Source organism: Aspergillus nidulans, chromosome V (genome assembly GCF_000011425.1).
Source record: "Aspergillus nidulans FGSC A4 chromosome V".
Taxonomy (NCBI): Eukaryota; Fungi; Ascomycota; class Eurotiomycetes; order Eurotiales; family Aspergillaceae; genus Aspergillus; species Aspergillus nidulans.
In genome coordinates, this window is record NC_066261.1 from 2,624,514 (window position 1) to 2,645,673 (window position 21,160).

Below are 21,160 nucleotides of genomic sequence, written 5' to 3' on the forward strand. Positions count from 1 at the left end.
GCGTGTACGGATTCTCGCAGTCTGAAGAGATCCAGGTCTCGATGATTCTCAAAGGCCATGGGACAGCCCACAGAGGAATCGATCGGAAGATCGGGGCATTGAAAACCGGTGCGGCAGTGGGGATTGCATTAGCCCAATGAGCCCACACTCAACGCGGCTGGAAAAGGGGAATTAGTCCGTCTCACTAGGAACAACGCGGTTTAGGGGTCCCACGAAGATCCTTCGGCCTGCCTGTCTGCGTATCAATGATGGCGGGGATCACGCGGCCCCATCCATGCCTTGATATCCGATTCCCCCGAGGAGAGTGGGTGGAAGTGGTCGCATGGCCCCCCTCGGCTCCCGACCCTCGCGGCACTCCACAGTCTTTTGAAGCCTGCTCCTCAGCTTGCGCGAGCTTTGGTCTTTTGTTTTAAGTTGAGCTTGACCCTTGAACTCCCTGCTCTGCTGCGTGCTAGGATTCTCAAACCTTATTTCAGTTCCTCTACATCCATCGCCCTCTTCTGCAGTCTGATTGGCAGTGCCGGGGCCCTAAAGCTCCCCCATAGTCCACAGCAGACCAAAAGGGGAATAGAAAAAAAGGAAAAATAGACAAAGAATAAGCAAGTACTAGGTTACACATACATTACGTTCAATTGCAGGCACCATGGCGAACAGGGATAATGAAACCAATTCGCCGAATTTGAGTCTGACCGCGCTCGCATCCCAAATCTCCTCCTGCGCCTCTCTAATCGACACCTTTCTGCTATCCAACAATCATCCCACCCCCTCTTTCGCTCCTGATGCACCGGCCGCCTTCCCCGCGGCCCCTGCAAATGTCCAGCATGCCCGCCAGTCTCTCATTGAGGCGGCGCAGTCCCTCATCGACCTGCTCACTGGTCCCGCTGAGCATCTCCGCTGGCTCGCATGCCGCTACCATGACATGTCCAGCCTGCGCTGGATCTACCACTTCAAGATCGCGCCGGCAATCCCTCTAGACCGCGCCGTCAGCTACGCCGACGTCGCGGCCAAGACGGGCGTCGACGAGGACCACCTGAAGCGCATGCTGCGCCATGCAATGACAAACCGGCTCTTCATTGAGCCCGAACCGGGGATGGTCGCGCATACCGCGTCGTCGGCGCTACTGGTAACCAGTCGTGCGTTGAACGACTGGGTCGGGTATACGACCGAGGAGACGTTCCCTGCCAGCGCAAAGGTCGTCGAGGCGCAGGAGAGATTCGGGGCTAGTCGCAGCCCCACGGAGACCGGGTATAATGTTGCCTTTGGCACCGCGAAGCCGATGTTCGAGCATATGGCAGAGGACCAGGAGCGGGAGAGGAGGTTTGCTAACACGATGGTCGAGATGACGAGCACGGAGGGATATGGCATACATCATCTCGTGGACGGGTACGGGTGGGATCAGATCGGGAAAGCCAAGGTGGTCGATGTATGTTTTCCTCCTTAGGTTGCTATTCCTTGCGTTTATTAGCAACAAGGCTTAGGTATTCTCGCTTTTAGGGCTGATGCTTACGTGGATATCCAGGTCGGCGGCTCAACAGGGCACGCGTGCATCGCTATAGCCAAAAAGGCTCCAGAGGCAACGTTTCTCGTGCAGGATTTAGCCGGGGTCGTTGACCAAGGTCGAGCGTCTCTTCCTGAGTCTCTGAGCTCTCGAATCACCTTCAAAGAGCACGACTTCTTCACGTCGCAGCCGGAGGAAGCGGATATTTACCTGCTTCGATTTATCCTGCACGACCATCCCGACTCTACTGCCATAGATATCGTCAAGAATCTTATACCGGCCATGCGACAGGGCGCGCGGCTTATCATCAATGACGGTGTTTATCCGGAGGTTAATACGTTGCCAAAGGGGGAGGAGAGGATTGCGCGGTAGGTGATCGCTGATGAACGGAGCTTTTAAATCTTTGTAGGGCTGGTTCAATGCTGACATTGTCTTGTACTGTATAGGATAATGGACCTCGAGATGTTGACCACCTTCAACGCAAGGGAACGACCGCTAGCAGACTGGGTCAAGCTCTGTGCAGACGCCGACAGTCGGCTGAAGCTGCGGTCGGTTTCGAAACCGGAGGGCAGTGTCATGTCCATCCTCGAGTTTGTCTTCGATGAGCCGGAATCGAAGTTTGATGAGTCGCTCGTGGATATGTAGATAGAAGTTTGTATCTTTGCTGGAACAATACACATGTCTTCCGTAAGCTATTGTGTCTCTGATACGCATAGAAAGCTCAGCTATCCTTTGATATTCACAAGTGCAATAGGGGTATGCAAGGCCTACTTAGAAGAAGACGAATTCCCATGTCTAGAGGTGCGACGAGGTCATTTGGTACAACGCAGTTCACAGCTTACTACTAGTTCCTCACTACTAGTTCATCCAGCCTGCGGTATCATTGAAATCCAAGGAAGATGCTACTCTATCCTTGCAGTTAAGCGGTTTTAAGGAGTCTCGACGGAGTCTAGACGGAGTGGGTTCCTCTCTCCAGACACGTCTAGACATTATGGAGTCTGCCCGGTTTCGACATTCCAGGTAACAGGAACGTATGAAATTTCCCATCACTGCCTTGCAGGAACATAACCTAATCGAGATGGCCAGCAGGTAAAAGTCCCTGGCGACTGCGTGCCTTACGTAGGATGAGGGGTTTGAAGCCGCCTTGATGTCTGTTAAGTGGATTCTGTAGCGGATCTCGAGACATCTAGTATACCTTAAAAATGCTCTGCAGGGTCATTCCTGCCACCATCATACTCCTTCAGACGCTATTCAATATATGCATCAACCACTACAAGGGCAGGGGTACCATAACCCCAACGCATTGTTGATTGTGTGCCTAGTACTGACGGAAACTGGATTGTCGAGAGTATATTCCAAGGTATGTGTACTACTAAACATCATACTCCTCAAACCGAAAATTCCAGATCGTACTGGCCGAGTTATCGAATCCGTATCCCTTGGAGCTCGTGGCCCCAATGTGCTGCAACAGTGGAGGAACAACAGCCCACCGGCTCCACCCCTGGCTATCTGCAATCTTCTCAACCATCATGTCAACCAACCAGTCCGTCGTTAGGTCCGTGTGCTCGAGAAACGGCGGTATGATAGCCCGCGGGAAAACAAGGCCCTGCGAACAACAGCCGTACTTATTCATCTCGTGGACACCGGGCGGTATGGGCCACATTGTCTGCCGGCCGGCCAGGAAATGGAGGACGATGGCGGCCGGGATAAATACGGTCGATGTGAGCCAGATAGCGCTCATCGGGATGGACCTGAGCTCTGTTTTAAACGCTCTCTTAGAAGCGACCATGGCTCCAGTAATGGACGCCCAGACAATGAACGACCAGGTTAGATATTTCGGCCACTCTTCGCCGTTCCAGCCTAGCAGGCCATCTATATAAAAGAGACGCAAGTAGATCCAGTCTCGGCCCGCAGTCCGCGACTGGACTGTATCAAGGGCACGCATGGCAGATGGGAACCAGCCCTTGACTGCCAGGGTATCGTCTTCAAGCATTGCGACGTAACTGGCGCCGCTTTCATAACATTCTTTCATCAGCGTCGTAAAGTCGTAGATCGTCTTGTTCCGATACCATCCCCCCTCCTCCCATTCTTTGAGTTGTTCAAAATCGGGGTCGTCTGGCGAGTACGTCAACAGCCGATCGGGCAGCGTTTCTACCCATTTCTCCGAATATATAGGGTGGACTTTTGGGTCCGTATTCCCGATACGGAGGTACAGAAGGATCTTGCTCCTCTCCCACTCATTCAGTCCATCCAGGAGCGACGCCACCGTCAAGCCAACGTACTGATCTCCCCTCCGCTTGACCGACACAATGCCCATACACAAGGACGGCTGCTGGCCCGGTACCCTTGAAGGAGGCGCTACATCGCCAGCCGCGCTCAGAAATGATTCCGCCTCCGCAACTCGTTTCGCCGAATAATGTCGCTCGTAGGCGCGGTCGGCGTCGAAAAAATACGAGGTCGGATCACGATAGCTAACGCCATGGTAGTACCGGAGGGAAAGGACGTAGAGGACGAAGTAGCTGAGAACGATGACCCCAGTCGCGGACAGAGAGAATCGGCCAAAGTGAAGATAGCGCGAGACGTCAGTCATTCCTGGCGTGTCCACCGCCGTGGACGGATAGTGCCGCCCGATCGTCGGTCTTGAACGCGAACGTTGAGAGCGCTGGTAGCGGCTTCAGTGGGCGATATATGCAGTTCAGGACATATGCGCGATATTAAATGGACTGCCGATACTAAACCACGATAATATGGCGGAAAGTCGATGGTGGAAGCGGGTGAGGGAAAGAAGTGGTAGATTCAGGAGTTGCCGACGACACTTCACACAACTGAGGCCGAGATCCTTGGCCGCCTCCATTTTTGGATTAGCGTGCCTGACCTATGTGCTGTCCAATCAATTTCCAGCCCTAAGCGCCTGCCCTCAGACTACCAGCGAGTGCATCACTTCAATTGATGCTAGGCCATCCAATGCTGGGAAACCCGTTTTTACCCAGACAAATATAACTGCCAGCAGGAACGGCGCGCAGATTTGGATTACTCATGATCTCGAAGCGCGGGAGGTTCTCCTCTTGACCCACCCCTGCTATTTGTCCACGTTCGATAAGTCGTCTTATGAACTGGCTTCATAGTGCCAATGGAAGCAAGGTACTTTTAGCCGCCCAGGGTCTCAGCTAGATATAACGTCTTTCCCCTGAGATGGCCGACTCTTATTTAGCCCCATCTGCTCCCCTACGCTCCATGTTTACCCCAGCGTCCCCGGCGTCCGAGTGAAGCTCAGCCTCTTTGATACAGCAGCGTCAGGACTTAGTACAAGCAATTTTACCATAAAGCATGCGACTACCCTTCTGGAATGTCTCTGGCAAGCACATATCCATGGAGACTTCCTCCATTGCGAGCACCTGCTCTGATCATGAAGAGCCCCCAAAAGTCGTCATAACCCGATCTATATTGGCAGCACTCAGATCTTGCGCAGTCCATCTTTTACCGATTCTAGTCTCAAGCATCGTAATAGCATACAGCATGAAGGGTGCATATCTCGGCGCAGACCTAATGTCCCCTTTCAAATCTGAGACAATCAATCTGATGCTCTTCCAACTCTGTGCCAAAGCCCACGAGATGGCGATCGTTGCCAGCCTAGCCGTGATCGTCCTGCAATATATCCGCCATGAACTTCTCTTTGGAGAAGGGCTGCCTTTGGGTCTTCTGGGCTCCGGGCTAGCCTTTAATCATGTTGAGTATTTCATCTCCCAGGAGTTTCGCGGGAGCTTGAGATATGTGGCTGCCGGAAGCAAGACCCGCAAGATTGCTCTGATAGCTCTTATACTCGTCGCAGGAGTAGTAGCTGCCCTAGCTGGACCTGCAAGTGCAACGCTACTCGTTCCGAAATCTCAAGACTGGAGCGCAGGCGGGACTCCCTTCTACCTGAACGGCACAGACGACCAGTTCTGGCCGGATGACCTATCTGAAGACATATCAGAGCTCCAGGCACTCTGCACACAGGAAACCTCCGCAGAGCGAGCAATCTGCCCTGGCGGGGGATACGGATCTCTACTAGCTCACTGGGGAACCATGAATAGCAGCACATTTCAAACCCAGGGCGTCCGCTCCTACGCGAAGGAACTCTCGGGATCGAGATTCTACTGGCCTATTTCGAGTCCTTTATCACTGATTCCCCCTCTTTACGCCCTTGGCGATATCCAGCAAGAGCCTAATGGGAAGACCACGTTAACCCAGCCACACGCAGCTACAACGGTGATATTACAAAAGCTAGCAGAAGACTGGTGGAACGCCCTTCAAGAAGAGAAAGGCCTCACAGATAACCAAGTCGATGACCGGACTGCCTTGGCTACCTTCAAGAATGCCATTACAGTCGTCCGGTGTGGAGAACCCCAGCAACTACGCGCTTCAGACACAGTCGTAGTATTCCCAGTTGTCCACGGCCGGTTCGACTTCGGCGATGCTCTGCCACTTGAGGTAGAAACCCTGAACAAAACTCGCGCTGACCACCTGCGGTTCCAATGGGTTCACCTCCCTGCCGACTTTGGAGCCGCCAGTATAGGAGGACTCTTCGAGTCGCCATGGTCGTCAAGATGGACGGGCGAGTCATCCAGAGCTGTGATCGGTTGTACAGTCCAGGCGGGCTGGGTTCCAGCCACAGTTTACACAGACAAATACACCTTCTGGACAGGCTGGTACCCGTGGAATATCCTTTTCGGCGACCGGACCCCTGCATACAACCCTGCCTCCACTGAGCGAACAAATGGCCGCGTTGCACTCGGCGACGATTGGCTTGAACTGTTGACACCGCCGGCCGCTGCAACAGCCCTAGAGGACAGTTCCTGGTACCCTTCCACAATCGAAAGCATCTTCCACGCTGCCGGCGTAGCAACAAGTCCGGAATCATGGCTTTCAAGGGACAACGCAGCCTGGGAACGCGTCTCGCTGGTCGAAGCCATCATCTGTAGTGTTATCCTGGACGGTCTGAGCCGAACAGGAAGTCATCGCGTATTCAACACCACTAGATCCTTGTCAGACTGGTCCATAACGAACTATACCCCCCTTCCAGAGTTCACTTCTTTAATTCTTGAAAACAGACCAGCTATGCAGGCCCCATCAACCAACCCAGACAGGTATATCACACTCAAAGCAGAGATGAAAATCAGCGGTTTTTCATTGCAGAGTTCCCTAGCTACATACCTCGCCATGTCCGTACTCCTAATTCATATGTTCATGGCAACGGCGCATACTATCTACATCATCGTGCAAAGACACACATCCGGGAGCTGGAGCACAGTCGGAGAACTCATTGCGCTCTCGCAGAACTCCCGGCCCGCATTCTCGGTCTTGCCTAATACCGGGGGCGGTATTCAGCGCTTGAAGACTTATGCGAAGGTAGCGAAGATCCGAGTCATAAGATGCCCGGACTCTAGCGTGGACAATGACGATGCCGAACGTATTGAGTTGCTCTTTGATGACTCGTCGGTCTCAGATTCTGCTCTTGAAGATAGTAAGCGCAGCTTTAGAGAACCTGGAAACGAACTGCGTCGCTTGCGCAAGAGCCGGTTATTCCACCCGGCGACATGGCCGCGACCCCATATCTACACTGAGCAGGTCGGATCAATAAGCGAGAATAATTGGCCTTTGCCGAGCTCTACGGAAAGGCTGGTTCCGGCTTCAGATCTCGGTACGGGGTTGGCGGAGAGAGCAATCGCGACGAGAGTACAGTTTGATAGTCAATACTCGTGATGGTTGTCGTGATATGATATGTTTACATAGAAGCATGAGAGATTCTCCTTTACAGAGTAAAGCCGCCCGATCAAACCCCGTAAACCAGATAGCTGAGGATGAGAATTTCTCACAAAAATACCTAGCTGGGGCATTTAGGGGCTTCGAAAGAGGCAGGACCACAGCAACCAAGGTGGTTCATCACTGCTGCCTCGAGCGCGCTTCTACTCCCTGAAGTCGTCAATGCTGTATTTTCATATCAGCATGACCGGACTCGAGCTTGAGAGACACTTCTCAATCATGAGACTATCCATAAAGTACTGTAAGGCGTAGGAGAGCGGCAATGCGCCTCATATCAAAAGCCAGCGGCGATCCAACCCAACACAACGAAACTGGGTTTCTGAGAACCTGGTCCGATCCCAGCAATCTTTCAGGATGTTAGAGGCACTGATGACATTTAGGCAAGCCGTCAGTTCCCAGATCCTTTTCAAACAATCATGCACAAGTCCCTGCTGGTCTCGCTCCAGGCAGTGAAGGCCAGCAATGAAAGTCGGCCAGAGGAGGCACTTGAACAGCGAATCTTGGGTTTTGAGGGCGTCAATCAGACCCAGAAGCTGCAAGACCAGTCCATTACTCTCTGCAGTTGCCAACTCTGGTCCAAGTACTTGTCTGCCGTATAGCAAAGCAGCTATCTTATACGCCTCGCCCAGCATATATAAATTTTCCATTTCTGCTGTATATGGAGAAGCCGGGCTTGATTGCTGATGTTGGAGCCTCGAGGCCCATTCTAGAGAATTGAAATTTCCGGTTACCTCAAGCATCGCAAGGGTGTCCTGCATGTGTGCTGTGTAGTGCGGCGACTCCGCAGCAAGCTGTCTTTGGCTTGAGAAGAACTGGATAGACCTTAGGATAAATTCTGGACACCCAAGGAAGCTTCGAACAATAGACTCTTTTCCTGGGTTGAGTATATAGCTTGTAGAGCAAAAATCTTCAGATATAGGGTTAAAGTGCGAGAGCGAGGCGCCGAGGGTTTCGATTCTGTTGCCGGTCTTGTCAGTAAGTCACCTGTTCAATTCACTCAGGCAGACGCACAAGGAAAATTGTCTGGTAATAAACGTGCTTATTTCTTGCTCCATATCTCCAGAGCCGCAGTTACCGTAAGTCTTTCCTCTAAGGGACTGATAAAGGCGGACCAAAGTTCTGGCTCCTTTCAGATGGACATCCCACCCATCCAGTCCTGACTCGAGAAGCTCAAGGAAGATGAGAAGTAAGATGCTGGCAATCGTCGTGTCTGTCTTAACAAACTCCAGATGCTGACGAGTCAGTCTCTCTCGCAAGGCCGTGATAGCCTGCGTTTTGAAACGGAGCGCATCCAGAGTAGCATACGTCAACTGTGGAGTGGGAACCACCACGTCGTTTTTGTCAGACTGGTCAAATGAGTACCCCGTATTCGCAGTATGCCGCGCTGCAAGAGCAATGACACTTTTTCGCAAGGGAGCATCCTCAAGCGCGTAAGCAAGCAAGCCGCGAAACGGGTTGCTGTCGCTGTCGTGCAGGATATACAGTCTGCAAATACGCTGGCTGTCTGGGCCGGGTCAGTTGTATTAGCATAGACATCTCGCCAATCGAGCAGATTCCCAGTACACTCACAGTAGTCAATGTAGTATCTCGACGATAGATCCAGGTTCTGCATGCGTGGGTCCTGCAGCGTAAGCTGAAGCTGGTGGCCTCCTCTTCTGACCCGCTTGGATCTGAGGTATGTCGGCAGTATGGCATCATGATTTGTAGGTGTCTCCTTGTACATATATCCCCGCATTCGCCCCCGGATCGCCACGCCTTGGACCCATCGCAAGGGCTTTTTGTCTCGGCACTCCAGCCCTGCCTTTTTGCATTTCAGACAGGGGAAGCAGGACTGATCGCATTGAATGGTGCGATTACGGCATGTCCAACAAGCTTCACGCATGTGGGGAGCTGCTTAAGATGATTGTTTATGCAACAAATCGGGTGGCAGGTAAGTGATGAATGAGAGAGCGGATGAAAGGAACAGAGGAATGGCAGAAGAACGTTTCCGGCTCGGACTATCGATCCTCCACGTCCAGCCTATGCCGCCATTGTCTGAGAGCGGCATGTTGCTCCTTGTCCTGGCTAAATATATGCTGACAGAAGTACACATTTTGAGGGCTGAACAATTGTAATGTTCAAATGAGGACTCGCTCCCCCTATTGGCCTATAATTGCCTAGATTCTAATGGATACACATTTACCAAGAAAATAATATATCAAAAGGAAGGAAAATAGGCATAAGAAAATAAAATAAATAAATTTTAAACATAAATAAATAAATAAATAAATGGGGGAATGTAAATGGTGGGGTAAATAGGTCAAATAAGATAAAAATAATGTATAAAAAAAAAAAAAAAAAGAAAGAAAAAGCCTAATTCGTATCATTTATTCTACTCCCATTGCTTCATGAGTGCATTTCCCTCAATCTGCTTATCAAAATCAACAATATGCGTCGAATGGCACCATGGCTTGATCTCCTCCTCCTTCCGAATAATGCCTGAAAAGAACCCACACCATCCTATTCTTGGATGCGCCTCATTAACCTCGCGCCGGAACGTCGGGTGGATCAGCTTCTCGTACCCCTTCACCCGCGGGTGAGCGCCAACATTGTCATACAGCGTGGCCAGCTGGATCAGCTGGCCCAGGAACGTAATCGTCCCGTCAACGCCCATGTCCTGGTGCCGGATGATCGCCTCAGCGGCTGCTTCGGCCTGGTCGATGGCTGCGCCGTGGTCTTTGAGAACCTGCAGCGCCTTGATGCCGCCGTAGAGATCAAATGACATGCGCGTCGCGGTGAGGTTCTCTTTGGCTGTGCCAATGTCGTGCAGCAAGCAGGTAAGTGCCCAGGTTGCCGGGTTCAGGTCAGCGGATTGAGAGGGAAATTGCTGCTTCGCTATGGCCATTCCTTCACGGTTGGTAAGTATGGGTAGAGCAAATCGAGAACTGAACCGGGCTTCCGGCTCGCTTACCAAAGTAGTAGACCCTCATAGAGTGGTTGAAGGTCTCAGGGTCAAGCACGGCTTTGGCGTACTCGACTGTTTTGCTGACGACCAGGTCTTCAGCTGGGAATCGGAGCTCTTCTAGTGAGACAGCCTTTGCGTCCTCGACCAAGGGCTGCTTGGTGAAAATTGCGCCTGCGTCAACAGGGACGGCAGTCCAGCCATTGGCTGCGATGTCGGGATGGCACATGGTAGACCTGGGCGTTATACGGACGAAGAGAAATGTCTTGTTTTACTCTAGGCAGACTTGTAACTGAGAGAAGGGCGAGCCTAAATACGTATCGTGGTGATTCATCATGACCTATGTCACGACTTGGATACGCATCGGCCATTCTATAATAGGAAGTTAATCTTGGTGGGCCCGGGAGGCAAGTAGTGTCAACCAATGGCATTACTGCCAAACAGATAGAGTGATTGGTTCATATCTGTATGGCGCATCATCTACTTTGTGGTTTCACATCATTGGACAGCAAGCCAAAAAGGGACTACAAAACTGAGACTTGGAAAGCCACCTTGGAAGTCGAGCTGTCTCGTGGATACAAAGGCTTGGCAGGGCCGACATGCATGTCTTAAACCCTAGAACAGACGTCCTCCAAGTTAACCCCAAGTTGAAGCGGAGTTTGAAGCATAGTCAACAAGTCCAAAACCGTCACTTGTGCAATTGTTCGCTATTTGGAGTTGTGAATGGATGTGATGCCATAGAAGACAGTTCCAGAGAACAGGACACCAACCAATATGGAGATATTCCATCTGTGGAGTTGTACATCCTCACTAGATCTTGCGCGTTAGCCACGGAGCCACAGAGCAGTAGCTGGCTCTACTAGCCTAGCTCAAGTTACTGATCAGGCCGGTCGGATCATGATCGTCGCTGTCTGATCATCGCTGTCTACAAGTGCCGTCATCTCGGGTCCTTATGTCCAACACAGCTAACCTGCAGACTGGATAAAACCATATGTTTACGTAGAGCGCAAGCTTGCGGTACGAATTCGACTCTAGCTTCGGTGGTCATGGTCTGACAAGAACACATATCATTCGAAGACCGGGTATCGGAAAATCCATTAAGCTGATTCGAAATTATGTGACAAGAGATAAGTCGGCCGTTCTATGAACATAAGGGTGCCGGCTTGCGCAAGACCACCTGCAAACCACCGGAAGGGCAATACCTGCCTGTTTACACGTCCCTTGAGGTGTGGCAGCCATGCCATGAGATTTGCTGTAGAATCTCAAGCCGCCTACAACAAAGCATAAATAATAATAGCTTCAGAGAACAGCAGCAACTCCCGCCGCCAGCATTGGCGCTGCAGTAATAATCGCCTGCACAGGCCCAGCAAGAACGCCAGCCGCAGCAGCGCCAGGCGTCTCCGTGGCCTCGGGCTTATCAAACTTGTCCAAGCCCCCGGTAACCTCAAGAGCGTAGTACTCGACTTTGTCTGAGGCAATCGACGTGTGAGTGCTGTAGGAACTGCTCGTCTCGAGTCCATCCGAACTCCCCGAGTAATACACGCTAAACGTGCAGCTGGCACTCTCGCTATACGACTGGAAGGAGCAGTCGTAATCGAATGTCGCTGTGACAGGCGGTTGCCATTCGAACGCGGTGTACTCGGCGCTAAGCCGGAGGGTAGATATTCCCTGCGTGATAGTCCAGGGGTCCTTGATCGAGCAGGATTCTGTTTTTGCGCCGGAGAGACAGGAAACGGCGTAGACCGTTTCTAGAGCATTGATAGAGACGACGGAGCCGGCGACGGAGGTGTAGGATGGGATTGCAATGTCAGAGTCAGACTCGTCTGAAGAGCCGAACAGCCCGACTGTCGTTGTGGACTCGGCTGCCGCGAGCGCCGCCAGGGCTAGAGTGAGGTATGGGAAAGGGGTACGCATCTTGAAGTTCCAGAGTGTCTGAGAAGTCTTTGCTATTTGCGTCTGGGAATCTTGAGAGAAGAAGATGAGAGGCACTGGGACGGGAATGGGGCCATTCTTATGATTAATTGTGACTGATTCCACCCTATGATACTCCGGCTTACTGTTTAGTGGCTTCAAAGAATGCAGGCCGGTTAGAACGGAGATTGCTTGATTAGCCTGAGCCAAGTATGACTCTTCTGGAACGTGGCCAACCAGTTGGCCTTGTTATTGATATTTAGTGCGGCTCTTAGCGCTGCCCAGTTCCTGACCTTCCTCAAAGGGGCTACTAACAAGCGAGCCCAGGTCGCTCAGCGTTTGAATTTTCCACAAACTGGCTGTCGATTGGCTGGTCCCCTTGGCTAGCGATGCACTATTTAATCTATTCCAGTGTCTCAAGGCTGCACGGGCAGCAAGACATGTGATCGAAGTTGGCGGGGTTAGGCATAACTTCTGTACAAAAGGCTCCGGAAGTCCTGGAAGCCCTCAAGCCTTGAAGGGGGCCTGGCAAATGGGAAGGGTTTCTGCCTCGAGGGCAAGGCTAGCTCTCCACAGTTCAAGGTATTTGTGGATCAGGACTGAAGCTAGAGGCTTAGGCACTCAAGTTAGTGGGCCGCAAGAGACGGCGATGCGAGAACGGAATTGGGTTGAAAACCCTCTGTCGTTGATAATGGCCGTTCTATTGTGCGTCTTAATGTCCATGTCAGTCCATGTCAGCCATCAAATACTAGACCTTGAACCCATTTCCACGCCCGAACAGTAGCAATCCTATAAGAGGCTTGCTGTCGATTCATGGTACCGTCGGGAATCTAACCTAGCACGATTCGCATTTGATCAGCCTAGTCAATAGGCAATCGCAGCAGATCTACTTAGGAATGTGATATAAAAGGGGCATTGCCAGACCCTAGAACAATTAGAGACATGAGCCGGAAAACGGACCGGTTGTCAGTCAGACCTCGCGTTGCACCAGAAGGGGCACGTTGTCTATAATGGACTCAATCCTCTAGACTGATTTGAAGGCGCCACAGAGGAATTGGAGGGTTTCGGTGTCGATTCCTGGATAAAGAGCTGTTTTGGAGTGGCACAAGAGGCCTTCCAATACCGCGTTTTGATCTTATCTCCTCACTATTCACGACAATAGCGCCAGTGAAGGGCACCAGCCACTTCAAGCAGGCGTAACGTCGTCGTTACGCTAGGTTCTCTGCTGCTACTGAGGATGAATGATTGCCTCAAGTGCTGGAGTCCTGCTTTTATTCCCCGTCTCATGATGAAGATTCATTTCTATCTCCCGATTCTTCGAGTAGATCCCTAGCGTTGTGGGTTACTAGAGTATCGAGGCCCATCAACATACTACATTAAGATAGGGTGGCATTTAATGATACACCACTCAAACTAGCCTTGGTTAGGGTTATCAACAACACCGCTGGAATGGCCGTTCGAAACAAGCTATGCGAAGCAATGCTTTATCATCCTCTTGGTAGGATATCTATCCCCATGTTCTGTGAGTAATGGAAGCTCAGTCGTTCCACCAACTAATCCATTAAATCTATTAGACATCTGAATCCAGATCAGAATAACCCACCTCTGTAGATGCCTGCTAAGCCGTTCAACTGCCCGGACAGTGTGATTAATGAGCGCTGCATCTTGGTTGCAGGAGGGATATTGTATTGAGAGCTTTCGGAGTATCTGGGCAGCAGTGGTGGTCCAGTCTTTCACTTTGCTGCCAATCGCGTGATATTGTTTGACTTGGTGACTGTGAGCTCATGTATCATTGCTCCTATCCAACCACACAGACTGCCAGTCGCCTGGCTATGGCTGTGAGAGATGACAGAACTCGGTCCCTGTCTACCATCAGCCAACGTTCTACTGCTTGTCAACAACCCTTCCCGGAAGAGCTGCACTCGCGCTTCGGCAACGGCGGCAGCAGCCTCTGGGGCTATAATAGGTGAGTGGGAGTTCACACCTAATAAGAAGTCATCACGGTGACGTAGGGTTCTGGGATTAGAATGAAAAAGTGTCCGAGCGATGATCAACAATTTGTAATCAATCCGAACCATTTAACTATTAGTTAAATAGTTGATCTGGGTCTAGTCTGCTATTTATCAACCTTATATCACATCCAAGATTCTGCTCTATGATCCATTCATCTACCATGCCCTCTACTGTTCTCGTCACCGGTGCAAACGGCTACATCGGCAACGCCGTCGCCCGCGCCTTCTCCCGCGCCGGCTGGATCACATATGGCCTCGTGCGTTCCGAGTCCGCAGTACGATCCTTACAGCTGGAGGAGATACTGCCTGTGCTTGGCCAGATTGACGACATTGACTCGCACAGTGCCATCTTGCACCAGCTGCCAAAGACCCTTGATGCAATTGTCTCGACCACAGAAAACCTGGACGACTACATCACCCACCACAAGAACACAATCCAGCTCTTACGAACACTCTCTCTTGCCAGCGGACGACACGGCGTCCGTCCGCTCGTTATCGTTTCCTCAGGATGCAAGGATTACGGTATCGGTCCGCACTATCATGGAGACCGGGATCTCAAACCACATACCGAAGAGAGCCCGCTCAACCCGCCTGACCCCGTATCCAAGCGCGCGAATATGTCGCTAGAGATCTTCAAGAATAGCGATGCTTTCGCTCCCGTTCTCGTCCGGCCCACAAATGTCTACGGCCGCTCAGCAAGCTATTACCGCGGCTTCTTTGAAGTGGCGGTACTGGCTAAGAAACAGAGTCTCCCTCTGCAGATTCCCGTCTCACCAGCCTCCATCTGCCATGCGCTCCATGTTGACGACTGCGGCGATGCGTACGTCGCACTCGCCGCGCATCCGCGCCGGGCAGAAATCGAGGGGGGGATCTTCAATATATCTGGGCGGGAATATGAGACCGTCAATCAGATCGCGCGGGCGCTGGTCGCTGAGTATGATCTAGCCGGAGTAGAATATGTTAACTCTGAAGATGTAGGGCCTGTAGGCAAAGCATGGCCGCCGATGCTGATTGATTTCCCGCAGTGGACTGGATCGAATAAGATCAGAGAAATTACAGGGTGGAGGGATATGAGACCGCTCTTTAGTGACACGGTCGGGTTGTATAGACGGGCATACGAAGCGGCTGTTGAAACTGGACATGAGAATATTGCGAAGATGGTCAAAAGGGAGAAGATGTTACCGAGACAACATAAATGACTGAGGAGCTGGGTCTACGGAGTGGGTGATTTGCATGTTTTCGTAGTTTATCTTAACCTAATGTCCTCATAATGGGCTAGTGTAGCAAATCCTGTGCATGGCTAACAAACAAGATTCCAGAGGTCAAGGCTCAATACAACAATAAACAATATCGTGGACAAAAGAGCAGTGGCACTACATAGGTATTACTCTCTGAAGGTGTTCTGTACCCTTAGATTACTTCCTGCTCATCTCAGCCGTGGAGCGTCTCAGCTTTACCTACTTACCGACTCAGGTCAGCTTTGTGCCTGATAATGCAAACTTCCTGTGCATGCTATGGAGTGAACATACAGCTTACTTGAGTCTCAGACAACGCCCACTACATGACACCTTTAAGTTACCCCTGCCTCCCGTCATTTCCATTGGCTACTCGCCCAGCCATGGGTAGTAAGACTTGTGAGAGGTGGACAGGAGTGGTAGAAGGGTTAACTGTGGACGAGGATAGAGATATAGTGAAGGATATTGGGAGGCATGGAGGTTTTGATGGAGGGTGCGGTTCTATGGTCAGTTGCGCTTTCAGAGGAATGGACGGACATGGTCCTTATGTCTACAGCCAGACATAGAGGGTAAGTTGGGCTATAGAAAATCATTTCCAATTCCTCGCTAATAATCATCTTCTTTGTTCATCTTCTGCCGTAGTTGAATTGTCTCTTCTATCCCCGAATCACTCGACGCCCAGGCACTATTCCCATATATGGCACTTATAATACCCTACTCCCTCTCCGGCCACCCCAAGCCCAGCACACGGACGATCTTCTCCAACGCTGCAAATGTCCTCCCCTGGTCTTCGAAGTAAGCGCCCACAATCGCCTCCATGGTCGTCGCCATCAGCTTATCCGAGATATAGCTACCCTGCGACGGATTATTGCGTATCCACTTGTCAATGCCCAGATCGAAACCGCGCTGCGCGAGGTTCCTCTTTCCAGCGACTTGCGACATCGCCTGCGAGATTTGCTCTGCTCGCAGGTCGCCCTTGATTAGCTAGAATATCTTCTACGAGGATCAGAGGGGTCACAAAGGAGTGACATACCCACGTTCATCTCCCGCTTGAGCCCTTCTACCTGCAAATACAGCTGTAACGCTGTGCCGCCGAGCAGACCGAACGCTTTGTTCCCTTCGCGAGTGCTCACGCCAGGGGCGAGGAGGGCCCCGCTCAGGAGGGCCGGGTTGAGGAAGGGGAGGTCGAAGTGATACTGAAGTCGGAGAGCGCCGTCCTGAGAGGTCATGGTGATAATGGTTCCTCGAGTGTAGTTCGAATACTGGAGATAGTCTGAAAATGAGATGGCGCGAGCCCTTGATAATTAACGGCGTTGGAGAATACTGAACTCGGCTTGCAGTGGGTTTATATGCTTTTTCTGAACCGCAGGCTGACACTGTGTGTGCCTCAAGCAACATCCTGCAACACTGCAGCGGCAAGGCTGGACCGCGCCGCCATTTGGAAGCATTGCGCTTGGGGCTCGATTGGTTAAATGAGAACCGCCAGAACTGAGTACTAGGTAGTGGCTCTGGATTGAAGTCCGCCCGTACTAGAGATTTCAAGGCATGCTGGAGAGGCTGAGTATATGCATGGATGGTATGCAGTGAAATGACAGGTAGGAATGTTACGACAACTAACCCTAGCGCCTAATCAGCCACAGAATCAGCCACAGAATCAGGCAAGGAAACAAACTACGGGCGCTAATTCATAGATTCATAATTATATGTGCATTTACTTTGCTGCCTGATTATAGTATGTACTATATTCCTGGCTTCAGAGCCAGAGACGTTGCTCCTGGCCTTAGCACTCGTGAAATTGGCCTACTTCAGTCTACCTACAGGGCCTTTGATAGGGAATACTCGACGGGCCGCTTAAAATATATAGCGCCACTCTTACACGGTATCACCTGAAGCAGAGGCTTCTTGGCTGGCAAGTGATACCAAGTTTGGCTAAATACCAGAAAGGTGTAACTGGCAAAGCGCTTAGAGTATCTATCTCGAGGCATCTACCTCAATCGGAATCGTAGCGCCTAATCAAGCGTAATTAAAAATACCATAGTGATACTTTTAAGCCGAATGGCGTCCAAAAACCACTTAATTAAAAAAACTAGACATCTGAGGACTGCGAGTCATGACATGGCAGGCTCAACGGTTCGAAGTAATTTCAAAGTGGAGAGTTTGTGAATATTAAGTGAATAGTCAAGATAAGTTAAGTACCTTCAACAAGTAGCATCATTGGTCTAGTGGTAGAATTCATCGTTGCCATCGATGAGGCCCGTGTTCGATTCACGGATGATGCATCTTTATTTTTTTTATATTTTGGCCTCTCAACCTCCAACTATTTGCCACAAACGCCGATTGGGTAGTTCTCATCTTTGCACTAAGCAATGATTTACGCTCTACCCAAGTACATGGACGGGTGAATGGACCGCAGGGATAACCGAGGCCAATCCCCGCTGTCTCGTGCTCGCGATGTCGACTGAAGAGGGGCAATCTTCAGCAGAACTAAGCAGGGTTGAGAAAGTGGTTGAGGTCCTGCTTGAGTGGGGTGTTCCAAAGTGGAAGATGTTCAGATATCAACGCCCCTGTCGCGGGCAGAGATGTGAAGGGCATGAGGTGTTGATTCTACTGCAGGAAGCTGATAATTGTGCTTGCACGGATTGATCTGCCACAGCCCAAGCGGATTTGATGTACATCAGCCTAGAGCCAGGAGAAGAACGCAGTTAAAACTACTGCAGACCAACTAGGTCGAATTCAATGAGCCGTGAATCTATGTACTTGTACAGTGTCGTACGCATCTATGCAACAAAATTTAGATCGGACTATCTCCCCCAACCGCTAAAGAAACCGCCTGATGTCGTTGGGGCCTCGGTGTAGGTCTTTGAAAGACCCGGATTCGGCGGTACTCCAAGCAGCGAATTCCGGTTTTCTGTTGTTGAGGATCGTGTCAAACCACGCCCCTGTCCTCCCATCATTTTCCGTAATGAGTCCAGCTTCGCCTTAACCTCTTCCAGTTCCTGTTTAGCGACGGCCTCTGCTGTCTTTGCATTTACTAGCTCTAAGAGCAGCGCCTCGTCACCTGGCGGTTTGTTGTTTTCTGTGGATAGAACGTTTTGCAGGCCAAGGCTGCTACTCCGTTTATTGAAAGTGGCGGGTTGAATGCTCTTTTGTGAAGCGGACCGAGCAAGTTTGAGTTCGCGGAGTCCACCCGAGCAGAAGCTTTCACCGTGATCGCTTGTCGGCGAGCCGTATGACTCTGGGGGGGTATCAGGCGTTTTGGTTTTGATGGAGCGGAGCTCACGTACGGTGCGCTCTAGCCGCTGACGATCGCGATACCCGTCTTGGATACGGCCGCGTGCTTCGCGGAGTTGTTCGCGGAGCGAGGCCGCTTCCTGTTCCTGTTCATCGATGCGCCGGGTGAGGTCGAGACATCGGCCAGCTTCAACGGAGTACATGTTCTTCCATCGCTCGAGGTCGTCACGCAGTTGATGCTTGGTTTGGTCGATAGATGTCCGCCTGGTTGAATCTACCGTTGCGAGCTTTTCTTCTGCTTTGCTGAGGAGTTCTGATGGCGCAGCGTCTGCGTTGTTTTCTTTGATAAATTCGAGCATTGATCGGGCGAGTGCTTGGTCTTCCTCGCGCTCCTCGCGCTCACGTTGTAGTTCGCGCGAAAGGTCTGCTTGTTGACGTTGTAGGTCGCTGAGTGCCATCAAGAGGTCTTCAATCTGGCTGTGAAGATCGCGGTCCTTGTTATGAGACATAGCGGATTTTGCTCGTGGTTTCTGAGCCTCAACTGATAGTTCAGTTGGCGCTGTGCTGGCGTCCGACGTCGACTCGACCGAGTTAAGCGTGGAGGCCATACTTTGCTTGGAGGTTGACCGCCGAAGATTGTTATTGGGGTTGAGATTGAGTGATTTGACGGACGTGTGAGGGCCAGAGCCGGCCCAGAACCGGCCAAGGAATCGAGAAGCTGCGGCCTGCATCTGGGGAAAGGAGATACCAGTAGGAACCCCTTGGGACTGGTTGTAACTGGCCTCCAGTGCCTGAAGGCTTTCTTTGGTGACAAGAGTGGTTAGAGAGACAAAGTCGTTAACGAAATCGTCGGCGTCAAAAGCGTAGCTATACTGGTCAGTGAGAGTCGTGTATTTTAGGACAATACTTACGTATCCCAGAGACTTCTAGAAAGCAGCAGTTGCATGACATCTTCAAACTCTGAACAGCCCATGATCTTTTTTTCGTTGCGCTTCATTAGCGAAAGCGCGACGCGCATCAAAGTCTCGCAGGCGCCTTCCAAGAAGATGACATCGTAGATCCGAAGGAGCATCGGCATAGGGCAGGAGACAGCAAAGAACGACAGGAACCACTGCGAGACATAGACAGGCTCAACACCCAGTGTCTCTAGGTGTTCGAAGAGGGCGGGTCGAAGGCGGGAGAGGAGATTCTGGAATTGGTACACGCGGAGGTGCAGACCTGACAGGTCAGGGAGATAGCAGGTCCGCAAATCATAATGGTCCATAAGCCTGCAACTATTAGCGTGATTCGTTCGACGATGCAGGTCAACTTACCGCACAAGCACGCAGAATGCTTCTGCATCCGTCATGTGCATCAACAATGGCCCAACCACAAAGCCCAAGCCTTGGCAGTAACCTATCTTCGTGTCATAAAGACTGAAGCATTTGAGCACACGGCCAAGCATTCGTTGTCCTTCGCCGTTTGGATCGCGAAACATCTCAACATTGGGGAAGCTACGGCCAATATCCTTCCCAATCAATCCCTCATACGGGCTAGTCTCGCCGCATAGCTTCTGGTACTCGGTTAATAGCGAAGGATCCCTTGCGCCCGACAAGCTCGGCCAGACGACACCACGCAAAGGAGGGGGAACTCCGCCTCTAATCTTATTCGACGTCAACGTCGGAAGTCGCTGCACTGTTTGCGGATAGTCTGCAACGAGCGCGGCCCAGAATTCAAGTTCCGTCATGGGCGGAGGTGGGAGTTGTGAAATCCGGAGAGAGGATCGAGGGTCCTCGTCGATCAAGCGCTTGATCTGATGCAGGGATTGCGATCGAGACGGACGCTGTTGTGCCTGCTGTGCGGCAACCCTGGCAAGACCAGATTTCGGGTTCGTAACCAGGGCATTGTTCTCTTGCTCCAGGCGAGCTAACAACAGGGCAGTTGTCTATGAATGTCAATTCTATCCCTCCCCATGCCATTTTCTCCAGACATACCTCATCAGATGCCTCCATCCGAGGCTCCTGCTCCTCTGTTTTCTCCAGCTCTTCCCAGTCCACTGCATCACCTTCGAGCCCATCCGGCCGGTCAGTTTCTTCGCTGATACGCGCCCGAGCGAGTTCCGATCCTAAATCCGGTTTCGCAGAGGTGGGTGTGGTTTTTGGGCTGATCTCATCGTCGGAATGTGTCGTAGCGTGCACAGGGGTCTGAGGAATCTCAAGGGTCCGCCAGTCGGGTTGAGTGTCTTCTGAATTCGACGACAGAGGCACGGTTACCATCGAATCTGTTTGGTGAGCCGTACGGACCGATTCTGAACTAGGGCGTGACGGGGTCTGCTCGGAACGTTCCATTGTCGCTAGTCTTCTCTCAACCAAGGGTTCAATGAGCCTCGTCGATCAAATCGAGGGGTGAAACACGAGGGTTGGAGGGGTCAAATTCGGAAGTCGCGATCAGGTCGAGAAGCTGCCGGTGGGAATTGGACGACAAACAGCGGCATCGCTCGTGGGCGTAGAGGCGAGTGGTGACTCAATTCGAAGTTGAAGAAGGAGAAACG

The 21,160-nt window shown here is 51.5% G+C and overlaps 9 protein-coding genes across 9 annotated transcripts, besides 1 other annotated feature; 3 read left to right on the top strand and 6 right to left on the bottom strand.

The window, feature by feature from the left end:
• Positions 1 to 21,160: part of a sequence feature (contig 1.94 1501..523724(-1)) that runs on past both edges of the window.
• Positions 644 to 2,143, top strand: ANIA_05415 (uncharacterized protein; the record flags this gene model as incomplete). Its single annotated transcript, XM_657927.1, has 3 exons — positions 644 to 1,423; positions 1,466 to 1,866; positions 1,945 to 2,143. 3 exons carry the CDS (start codon positions 644 to 646, stop codon positions 2,141 to 2,143), a joined length of 1,380 nt encoding a protein of 459 aa, XP_663019.1.
• On the bottom strand, positions 2,871 to 4,088 carry ANIA_05414 (uncharacterized protein; the record flags this gene model as incomplete). Its single annotated transcript, XM_657926.1, has 1 exon — positions 2,871 to 4,088. One exon carries the CDS (start codon positions 4,086 to 4,088, stop codon positions 2,871 to 2,873), a length of 1,218 nt encoding a protein of 405 aa, XP_663018.1.
• ANIA_05413 (uncharacterized protein) lies at positions 5,015 to 7,240 on the top strand (the record flags this gene model as incomplete). The annotated part of the gene is made up of 1 exon (XM_657925.1): positions 5,015 to 7,240. The coding sequence occupies one exon, from the start codon at positions 5,015 to 5,017 to the stop codon at positions 7,238 to 7,240; it is 2,226 nt and encodes a 741-aa protein (XP_663017.1).
• Positions 7,570 to 9,182, bottom strand: ANIA_05412 (Zn(II)2Cys6 transcription factor; the record flags this gene model as incomplete). The annotated part of the gene is made up of 3 exons (XM_657924.1): positions 7,570 to 8,257; positions 8,312 to 8,804; positions 8,870 to 9,182. The coding sequence occupies 3 exons, from the start codon at positions 9,180 to 9,182 to the stop codon at positions 7,570 to 7,572; spliced, it is 1,494 nt and encodes a 497-aa protein (XP_663016.1).
• Positions 9,672 to 10,470, bottom strand: ANIA_05411 (putative cyanamide hydratase; the record flags this gene model as incomplete). The annotated part of the gene is made up of 2 exons (XM_657923.1): positions 9,672 to 10,186; positions 10,251 to 10,470. The coding sequence occupies 2 exons, from the start codon at positions 10,468 to 10,470 to the stop codon at positions 9,672 to 9,674; spliced, it is 735 nt and encodes a 244-aa protein (XP_663015.1).
• ANIA_05410 (uncharacterized protein) lies at positions 11,541 to 12,155 on the bottom strand (the record flags this gene model as incomplete). Its single annotated transcript, XM_657922.1, has 1 exon — positions 11,541 to 12,155. One exon carries the CDS (start codon positions 12,153 to 12,155, stop codon positions 11,541 to 11,543), a length of 615 nt encoding a protein of 204 aa, XP_663014.1.
• Positions 13,937 to 15,363, top strand: ANIA_05409 (NAD-dependent epimerase/dehydratase family protein; the record flags this gene model as incomplete). The annotated part of the gene is made up of 2 exons (XM_657921.1): positions 13,937 to 14,118; positions 14,298 to 15,363. 2 exons carry the CDS (start codon positions 13,937 to 13,939, stop codon positions 15,361 to 15,363), a joined length of 1,248 nt encoding a protein of 415 aa, XP_663013.1.
• On the bottom strand, positions 16,114 to 16,628 carry ANIA_05408 (uncharacterized protein; the record flags this gene model as incomplete). Its single annotated transcript, XM_657920.1, has 2 exons — positions 16,114 to 16,358; positions 16,433 to 16,628. The coding sequence occupies 2 exons, from the start codon at positions 16,626 to 16,628 to the stop codon at positions 16,114 to 16,116; spliced, it is 441 nt and encodes a 146-aa protein (XP_663012.1).
• On the bottom strand, positions 18,201 to 20,957 carry ANIA_05407 (putative GTPase activating protein (Evi5); the record flags this gene model as incomplete). Its single annotated transcript, XM_657919.1, has 4 exons — positions 18,201 to 19,497; positions 19,542 to 19,898; positions 19,944 to 20,554; positions 20,604 to 20,957. The coding sequence occupies 4 exons, from the start codon at positions 20,955 to 20,957 to the stop codon at positions 18,201 to 18,203; spliced, it is 2,619 nt and encodes an 872-aa protein (XP_663011.1).